Source organism: Austrofundulus limnaeus, unplaced genomic scaffold (genome assembly GCF_001266775.1).
Source record: "Austrofundulus limnaeus strain Quisiro unplaced genomic scaffold, Austrofundulus_limnaeus-1.0 Scaffold83, whole genome shotgun sequence".
In the NCBI taxonomy this organism is placed as follows: Eukaryota; Metazoa; Chordata; class Actinopteri; order Cyprinodontiformes; family Rivulidae; genus Austrofundulus; species Austrofundulus limnaeus.
Window position 1 is genome coordinate 1,694,149 of NW_013952485.1, and position 9,852 is coordinate 1,704,000.

Sequence of the window (9,852 nt, forward strand, 5' to 3'; positions counted from 1 at the left end):
TGTGTGTGTGTGTGTGTGTGTGTGTGTGTGTGTGTGTGTGTGTGTGCGCTTGAGTTGATGTTTCATCCTTCTGATATAGGAATTTGTCCGAGCTGGAAGTCTGCAGATAATTCATGAACATGCTGTGTATGTGTGAACTTGGTGCATCATATATTCCTTATTAATCCTTTGGCCAGAGTTCTGCAGGGCATCATGCCCAGACCCCCACAAAGTGTTTCCTGTGGGCTTCCCTTTGCTTCCTATTGGACTGCTTGTGTCTGTGTGTGTGAGAGAGAGAGTGTGTGTGCGTGACTGTGAAGCTTAAACAGCCTCTCCAGTGTGCAGCTTGCAGATCTCTGCAGCTGCACACTGACATATTTCTGTAGCAGCAGAGGACTCCTCGGGTAATGCGGTAGCTGCAGCATGCAGCACCTGAGCGGGGAGATGAGCTGGTGCAGAGGGACAGAAGCTGCTGGACAAAGGGGGTCGTTGTCACGTTAGCGAGGATGTTTTTGCTTTGAGACTTTGGGTTTTGTCACTAATTTGAATAGGACATTCCATGCACGGCAGGAAAAGAATGGTGAAGAAAACAAAGAAAGGTGCATCTGATTTGGATAAAGGGATCCCCATGGTAACACTTAAAACATGTGAGTTAAACATAGGCTTGATGTGTGTTTTGTGCATTCATTTTCTCTGGTAATAGTGATATTTACGTATTTAGCTTAATTTACATGTTTATGCAATTTTTTTGCATTTTTCTTTAAAATGTGTTTTCATTCTCATTCATTACAAAGTGTGAGTTCAGATATTTAATTTTTTTCTGGATGGATGCATCTGTGTTAAGCTTTTACTTCAGCTTGAAGGGTTTTATGAGTTTCTCCGTATGTGTCCACATGCTCTGACAGCAGCTGTAGCTTGTGCATCTTTGTCAGCTTTATTTGTCAGTGCCTCAGCTGCGAGGTTTCGGGTGAAAGTTTTTATTTCCTTTCAGCTCTGGTGAAGTCATTAGCCGTGAGCAGAATTTAGCAGGCAGATCAATGATTCATGAGTTGCTGTTTTTGTTAGGCTGAGACTGTTTAACTCTGGTTCCATGCAAACATCTGAGAAGAGGATTACAAATGGTGTGATGCACTGAATTMTTTTTCAAATTTTAAGCTTGCACAAGAAATCCAGATTGAGAGTTAGAGAACAGCTGTTTTTAAAAAAGCTCTTTATTTCCAGACACAGAAGATGAAAAGGTGATAGCATTATTAATTGTGCACATTTGTGTTTGAATGCATCTATCTGTCTGTTAATAAAATATGTCATGAACAATTGGATAGATTTTTTATCACTGAATGCACATCTGCAAATAATCAACTTTGGAGTCAACATAATTCAATACGGCCACAGTGGCTAAATAAACCTAGCCAAATTTAGCCAACATAAAAATKAATGTACCTTTTGCAGATTTTGTGTAAAAATTGTATGTTCTTTCTYAACTAATATGTTTGGTTTCAATTGATATGCATTTATTTAAGGAATGCTTGACCTCTATAACAGTTTTTAATATTAGCTGCCCTTAAAAAAGGCATTTTATATATGGTCCACAATATTCTTGCACGCTTACACATATAATAATGAGCATTTTATTTTATTTTTACACGYAGCCATTTTACTCACGCATACATTTCCCGGCCAAAAAAATAACATTGCCACCTAGATTTAACTAAGGTCTATGATGTGGGGTTGTTGCAGTTGGTCAGGTGTAGTTTCAGCAACAGTTTGTGCTCAAAGAATGAGGTCAGCTGACTACCTGAATATACTGAATGACCAGGTTATTCCAGCAATGGATTTTTTTTCTTCCTGGATGCCACGGGCATATTCCAAGATGACAAGGCCAGGATTCATGGCTGGAATTGTGACAGAGTGGTTCAGGGAGCATGAGACATCATTTTCGCACATGGACTGACTCCACAGAGTCCAGACCTTAACCCCAATGAGAATCTGTGGGATGATTTGTGCAGCGGTCAGACTCTACCATCATCAGTGCAAGATCTTGGCGAAAAATTAATGCAACACTGGATGGAAATAAATCTTGTTGCAGAAGCTTATTAAAACAATGACACAGTAAATGTGTGCCRTRATCAAAGTCCAATGAAATATTAATGTGACTTTTTTTGGTGGTAACTTCTTTTTTGGCCAGGCATTGTATGATTCAGTATCCTTGGATTTTTAACAACTATCCTGCTGACTGATGAATGATTTCTCCATCACCTGAGMCTCAGCTCCTGCTGGGTTTATTTTTATGTGTAAATGTAGAGTCATACACTATTATGCAGCCGGGGAGTCTGTAAATATTTGCCTCCCCCTTCTAATAAGATAGGATTAGAGACATGTGCCAATAAACAAATAGAGGAGGAACAAATTAATTAGTTCAGTAAATAGTCATGAAGCTTTTTATTTTTTGGCATTCTGTTTATTTTTCAGTTTAATAGGGCAATTTAAAATGAGATTATGGTCATGATTTTACTTCATGCTGTGAAATATGCCTGAACAGTGAAACCTCAGTCAGTTTTTACAGACATTGAGCTAATACAGTATATCTGAGAATAATGCCTCACATGTTTGCAGAAAACCTTAGTATTACCTTTTGAATTTAACCTTGTTTGTTAGCAAAATATATCATGAACCACTGGACTTAGTTCAATAAAACTCTCAAAGTAATTTTTAACTCTACATTTCTAATTAGGGCTGTGTATTGACAAAATTTTGGTGATATGATACATATCACAACACAGGTCACAATGCGATATACTGTACTGAGATGATGTAAGAAAGACTAAATTTTGCCCTTTTTATTTTCTCCAAAAAATTCTAAATTGGGGCGGCTTTGGCGGAGTGGTTAGGGCAGTCGTCCTGGAACCAGAAGGTCGTCGGTTCGATCCCCCCATCCAGCTGTCTCAGTTGTTGTGTCCTTGGACAAGACACTTCACTCCCAATGCCTCTGACGTGTGTCCCATCAGTGCATGAATGTGATTGGCACTGATTAGTCTCCATAAATTATTGTACATGTTACTTTTCTAGAGACATAATAGAGTGTTGTGTGAATGGGTAAATGAGGGCACGAGGGCTTCACAGTGTGAAGAGCTTTGAGTGTCCTGATGGATAGAAAAGCCCCATATAAGTACAATCCATTTAATTAAAACTAAATCTGGTGCTTTTAAGAATCAATATATTATCAATAAAATTAAATATTGTGATAATTCAGTGTTTCAACACCCTTATTAATAAGTGAACAATATTTGGAGGCAACTCGATTCCAAATAGCTGTCACAGCTCACGGACCTTAACCTAAACAAAAATGGCAGTACCTCAGTGAATTTTATATATATTGAACTACAATTTGGTGAGTGGTAGTAGCTGAGTCATTTACTGCACCTGTCTGTTTAAAAACACAAATGTATTCCAATCATTGAATAGATTGCAACCTTTTTTGCTCTTTCTAAAACTAAATTTAGCTGTGTAATGCCAGAATAATTTGAACATTTGAAATTTATTTTAGCTACTATGTGGGGCAACAACAAGAACTACAGCACTGTGTTGTTGTTTGTAGAGATGCACCGATATGAAGATTTCAGCCGATATTGATATCCGACATAATTATTGCTATTATGGCCGATAACCGATATTTACCGATATTACACAAAGACACAAATAATATTATACATATACACACAAACAGACTTGGGTCTTTTTATGCTACTGTAAATAAACGACCAAACCTCTGACATGGCTCCTTACTTCAGTCATTCCTAGCTGCGCAGCATCAATACCACTATCATGATCAAACAGATGCCACTCAACCAACCATTTCCCCTCCCTAAACAGAAACTAAAGCTAAAAAGTGGAGAATCAATATAGGACGTTAATATCCGCCCAGTTTTACATATCGGACTGACCGATATGTAGCAATTATCGGGTTTTATTTAGTGTACTGATTATAATCACACTACACATAGCCTATTTTGTTTTATGATAGAAGTGTAATGACTGATAAATGTGATTTATAATTAACTGGATGATTCTATTTTTTATAGCCACATACCTGGTGCCATATAACACATATGTGTACTTTTAAAATCATTAGGATAGCTTTTTAATTGTTTGTGGGCATGTCTCTGACCAGAATCATAGGGACCCCTCCTGATCGATGACATAATTATGAGGCGGAGTCATGCCCTGAATCTGGTGTTAAAAACTCTGTCACTTCCTTGTTTCGGTCTGATTCCTGGGCAGTATTAAACAGGTTATCAGCAGAGCGCTCTGGTGTCTGCATGGTTCACTCTCAGACTCAAATTATATCGCACATTCTCTCATGATTTCGCACACATCCTGGTAACAAACGTGTAGTAATATCGATTTTCTTTCAGATTCTAATAAATGACCAATATCGGCCGATGCCAGTATTAATGCAGATCTATCGTGCATCCCTAATTGTTGTTTTTTTTCTCTCTCTTATTTTGTATTTCTTGTCCTAATGAAGTATTTTCTAAAAAAATAAATACATTTTTAGGGTATAGAGAAATTCCATTATATAGATAGGTTGCTTCCAGGTCAATTCTTTCATGTCAGCATTACTCTACAATAGTGGGGAAAAAAGTGTCTCCAAATCGACTGAATTCGACCACTCTTTTTTTTTTACGCTCTCGTTTGCAATAAGTTTCTTTGCACTTCAGCTGAAAGGCTCTAGCTTTTATTTCTTGATGTTTATGACACTGATAACCTCACGCATGGCCTTGGTCACAAAGTAAACACACATGTTGACTAGGGCTGCCACGATTAATCGATTAATCGACGACTAATCGATTATTAAAATAATCGATGACTAATTTAATAATCGATTAATAGTTTTCTTTTTTTTTGTTCTTTACTTTGTTTTTCTCTCCAAACTGCTTTGACACCTTCCACTGCCACGTCTGCCTTTCTGTCCTTGACACACATGCACAGTAGTGGTAACTGGGGTAGGCCGTGGACGTCACAAGACATTATACAGACAGGCTCTGGTATCATGGCTACCTGACAACGGAGCTCAAAAGTGTGGGATCATTTTAAGAAAATGAAAGAGAAACCTGTGCAATATCTGTAAGGCAGAACTTGCCTTCCACAGCAATTATTTTTAGTTAGCATATAGCTAAAATCTAACCATGGTTATATAATAGCAGCTGCATTCTGACGCGATAAGCTGTATGTTTTATATTCAATTAACGAATGATCCGATTAGTCGACTAATCGAATAAATAATCGGTGATTAATCGATTATTAAAATAATYGTTTGTGGCAGCCCTAATGTTGACCACCATGTCCTGCAAGGACCTGCAACAAACCCCTCACAAGTTTTATTCCCATTCTCCCACTATAAAAACATTACTGARCCTCTGAGCAACGCTGACCTTCTTTTACTAGATAATGATGTGACTGAAGGACACAGAATAGTGTTTAACTTGCCTTGAATGAAGTGGGTTTTTTAGAGCTTTTTGAAATTGAATCTAAATTGTCACATTCTGTCAAGAAACAGTGTCTTTSTTTGAGGGGTCTCCTAAGAATTGGGTCTTTCAGAAAGTTTGTGAGAATGGGGTCTTTCAAGTGGAGCAAAGGGGAACAGAATCTTTCAATCCACAGACAGTGAATGGTTAAATGGAGACTCGGGCAGTGTTTGAATGGGTTGGTCAGAATGGGAGCTTTGTGCACATTTCCTGAGATAAGCCAGATGGGAATCACAGGTTGTTCTGGCTTAGGTAAATGCAGAATAGTTTAGCATATCTTACCTGGCATGTTGTTTTCTGTTTTTTGTTTTTTGTTTTATTTTCCTGTTTGTCATTGGTTATAAACTGTCACGACTGGATGCTTTTAGAGACAAGACTCATGGCAGGTTGTATTGTCCTTTCAGGAGACTGAGACTGATAGAAGGGAGGGTCAGGCAGAGCTTTACACTGTGGCTTTTGTTTACAGGGAAGGTAACCTGAGGTTGAAATAGGAAGTCGTTTCAGTAAGTGATGTCTGCAGGCTGTGGAGCACCTGCAGCCTGGCAGCAGGTGAAGTCAGCATGAGAGGGAAGTTGCTCTTGTGATAGTTCTGCCAGCCTTCATGGAGCAAATGTGGCAGAAGAGGAGGAGGAGACAAGGAGGAACATGGGACAGAAGGATGGGAGGAGAGCTGGTGGAAGATTTGGGCTTCTTCATGGATGAGGAAGCTGAGTTTGTTGGATGTAGCATAAAAGCCAACTTAGAGCTGCCTGGAACAGAAGAGAAGGCTGTGGAATCAGACAGGAAGGAGCTGGGTTTGTTTGCCTTTACAGAACCTGCAGCATTTCAGCTGACTGGTAAAGATAAAACAGAGGAGAGTCCGGGAGGAGATGAAAGGAGCCAAGCTGGAGATGATATTGCTGTGTCAGAAGAAAATAAAGAGACTGAGCCAAAAGAAAGTGTACAGATGGATGATGAGACTGAGGAGACCAAAGASAAAAAGTTGGATGAAGAACAGGGTTTGTGTTTGGGTCCTGGAGACGGGGCCGAGTGTCATCATGTTCGCATTTCTCTTCAGGAGGTTGAGAGCTTCTACAGATTCTCGTGTYGCTGTCACTGGATCTGTGGTGGGTGTCTGATGTTTTATCATTTTTAGGTTCGTTCAGTCCTCTTAATGATTTATTTCTCTAATCTGTTAAAAACAGGAACAGTGGCCTTATAAAATCCACACTTAATTCTGATTTGCTCTTTTTCTTTTTCTCAACTTCAGGTAAGATTAAAATATGTACGTCTGTCCAATTTTCAAGCCTTTTTTTTACCCATGTATACATTTTCATTATGGAAGTAAACATTATATGTAAATCCATGGTTTATAGTAGATGTATTATTTAATATATGATTAAATTAGTCATTTGCATCATTTATCTTTCTCTTTAAATTTAGTTTAAGCCTATACCTTATTTTACAATTTTCTAGATATACACAGTTCTGCAACCTCAACTCTCTCACCCTTTGTGTTCTTTCATATAGCTTGAACTTACCGCTCACTACTCACCACTTTCATCTCTCCTCCTTTTCATCGTTCATGCCCACACCCAGTTAATTCTTCCCTTCTGCGCTATTTTTTTTTTTTTTTTTTTTTTGCTGTCCCTTCTACTAATTATGTAATACAGTAATTTGGTTTTACTTGGTTTTGACATTTAAATTTAATATATTTTGATACTTTGCAAACACTGACAAAAACTTACCCCAGTTTTTATTTCAAATGTCAGGATGACAGATAAGATGCTGTAATTTCATGCAAAAATTTCAGACCATTAAAGGACACTATAACCCAGATAAACCAAAGACTCCTAACCAGAGTGATGAGCATCTTCCCAAAAAGTGCAGCTTGACTGGTTGTAAATGCAAAGCTGTAGTTAAAATGTTTGATGTGAGGCTCTATTGAGTCCTTATCAGTAATCAGTATAATACCTGCAGTGGAATATCAGGCTGATATTTCTCAGTGGGAACTGCTTGCTAAAGTGAAACCTAGACCACAATGGTTCATGCAAATTCTGGTTATGAAACTATGCACTCACTTCTATTTAAAAAAGATAAGTTACATAAAAGTTTATAGTTATTTAAACTGAAGACAAAGTTGCCCTAAAGTTTTGTTTCAGTACCAGTCCAAGGGAGTGGCCTGTAAAGGAAATGCTCTTCTATTGAAGGTCTTTTTTTTATCAGAAAGTTACTCTGACTGAATATYTTCACCATGTTGCTGAATATACAGTAACCTGTTTAATATGAAGTATTATCTAGATCAAAGATGGGCAATCCTGGTCCTTTTTTCCCTGCTCCAACACACCTGATTCAGTCATTGAATTACTTCCTACAAGTTCTGCAGAAGCCTGTTAATCACTCAGTCATTCAAATTAGGTGTGTTGGAGCAGAGAAACAAGTAAAATATGCAGGGCTGCGGGCAGCCCTCGAGGACCAGGATTGCCCACCCCTAGATCATTACTGGGAACAGACTGCCGTCAGCTTGTTCTTTGGTGTACATGAACAAAACATTTGCATAAATACCAGATTGATACAAAGTGACAGTAATGTAAAGGGTTAGAAAACAGAATTTGCATGAAACACTAAGGAGGAACACTTCCAAAAATCTTCTTTTCCAAACTGATGATGCTCTGAGTGATTTCTGCGTGATAACTAGTAAACTCTACAAACCACCACTTAAAATAAACCTGAACTATTTATTTAGCAAAACATGAAACAGAATTTATACAGACTATTGTGTTTTGGTGTTTAGGGAACGTATGTTTTAGTCCTGGTTAATCTGTGTCAGTAGCGGCAGGTGTGTGACTGTGACCTACTAACGTTTGACTCCTCAGCCGTAAACGTGAGCGTGAGTGAGCACTAATCTTTATTGTTAAGCTTTTGTAAGCACATTAATGTTCGCACCAGCAGGTGGTGTGTGTGTTTGTTCAGGGGTTTTTTAAGTGTTCACTTGTAATAAATAACAAGCTCAATATATTAACATCACAACAATGCATGATTGTCTTAATATAAAATTAGCAGATATTACTAATGTTTTATGTCTCCCTTATGTGAACTACAACAGTAAATATGATTAAAATAAGCACTGGATTTATCTCTGAGTTTCATCTTTTTAGGTTATTATAGCCTTGGTCCTGCACATTTTTATTTTATAAAATTTACATTTTGGGATGCACCAGCCGAAACCAGCTCGTTTTACAGAGATCACCTGAGGGGTTTTTCCAGTTCTGTGAAGTGTAGTAAAAAGAGTTTTCCACGGGTTAAGGGTGATGATTGAACACAGTGACTATGTTAAGGGCCGGAGGGTGAAATTGGACATTGGTGAGCAGGTTTTTCAGTAACAGAATCACCTTTTTCTGGTCTGATTGAAGGGTTTGGGTTTGCTTGTGATATGCGTGGGAGTTTCTGGAGGAAGGGTGTGGCCTGACTGTGACAGTGATATCATGTCAGGGAGCTGAAACTGATGGAGGTCTCTTTGTAACCTCATATATAGGAGGAGCATGAGAGAGCCTGTGAGCGCTGTGAAGCTTTGTGTCCAAACACTGGAGATGATATAACCAATATTGTTTTTATTGATTTTCACTTGTCTGGTTTGTTTCTGTGTGGGCATGGTTGCTTTAATTTAGTTTGAAAGGAAAGAGGAAAATAAGCTGAGCTTCTATTAGCATACAGAGAAATATCAGTCATCATCAGTTCCTGATCAATACCTGTTAATGACAGATGTTGTCGAGTTTAAATAATTAATTCATAGATTTTAAATGAACTGGTGGTACAAATTAGATTTTCTTCATGAGTTTTTATGAAAACACACAAAATTAAATCTCACCTGTGTAAGTAAAATAAGCTTCTGTGATGATAGGCATTGTTTCCCTTCTATTATTATTTTTAATATTATCATATTCATTACCAGCTGTGAGAACAATTTATTGAAAATTTACCATTTAAATGATATCAATGTTGCAAAAGACTGCAATAAATCATGTTGTTGTTGTTTTTTTTTTTAGTTTTTCAAGGCCTTTCCAGGAAAACTTCTCATTGTATCTGCCAGTTGTTTAACAATGAACTCAAATGTGTATTTAATCCTTTAACTAAATAATAATAAAAGGTAATAAACCAAGTTACAACTGAAGGACTCTCTTTACAATAGGTAATCTGAAATAAAAAAATGTTTTTTGCTATGAACTTTTGGTTAGTGCGTCATGATGAAATCCACTGGTCAAATTATGAAATTTATCCATCCATCCATCCATCCATTTTCTTCCGCCTATCCGGGGTCGGGTCGCGGGGGCAGCAGCTTCAGAAGGGAGGCCCAGACCTCCCTTTCCCC

At 37.9% G+C, this 9,852-nt stretch overlaps 1 protein-coding gene across 1 annotated transcript in view; it reads left to right on the top strand.

Moving 5' to 3' along the window:
- Positions 1-6,090: 6,090 nt before the first annotated feature.
- Positions 6,091-9,852, top strand: part of mcf2lb (mcf.2 cell line derived transforming sequence-like b) — a gene marked incomplete in the record, with an annotated part of 40,740 nt that continues 36,978 nt past the window's right edge. The window contains 1 exon segment of the mRNA XM_014011691.1: positions 6,091-6,610. Coding sequence (XP_013867145.1) covers positions 6,106-6,610 — 505 coding nt within the window.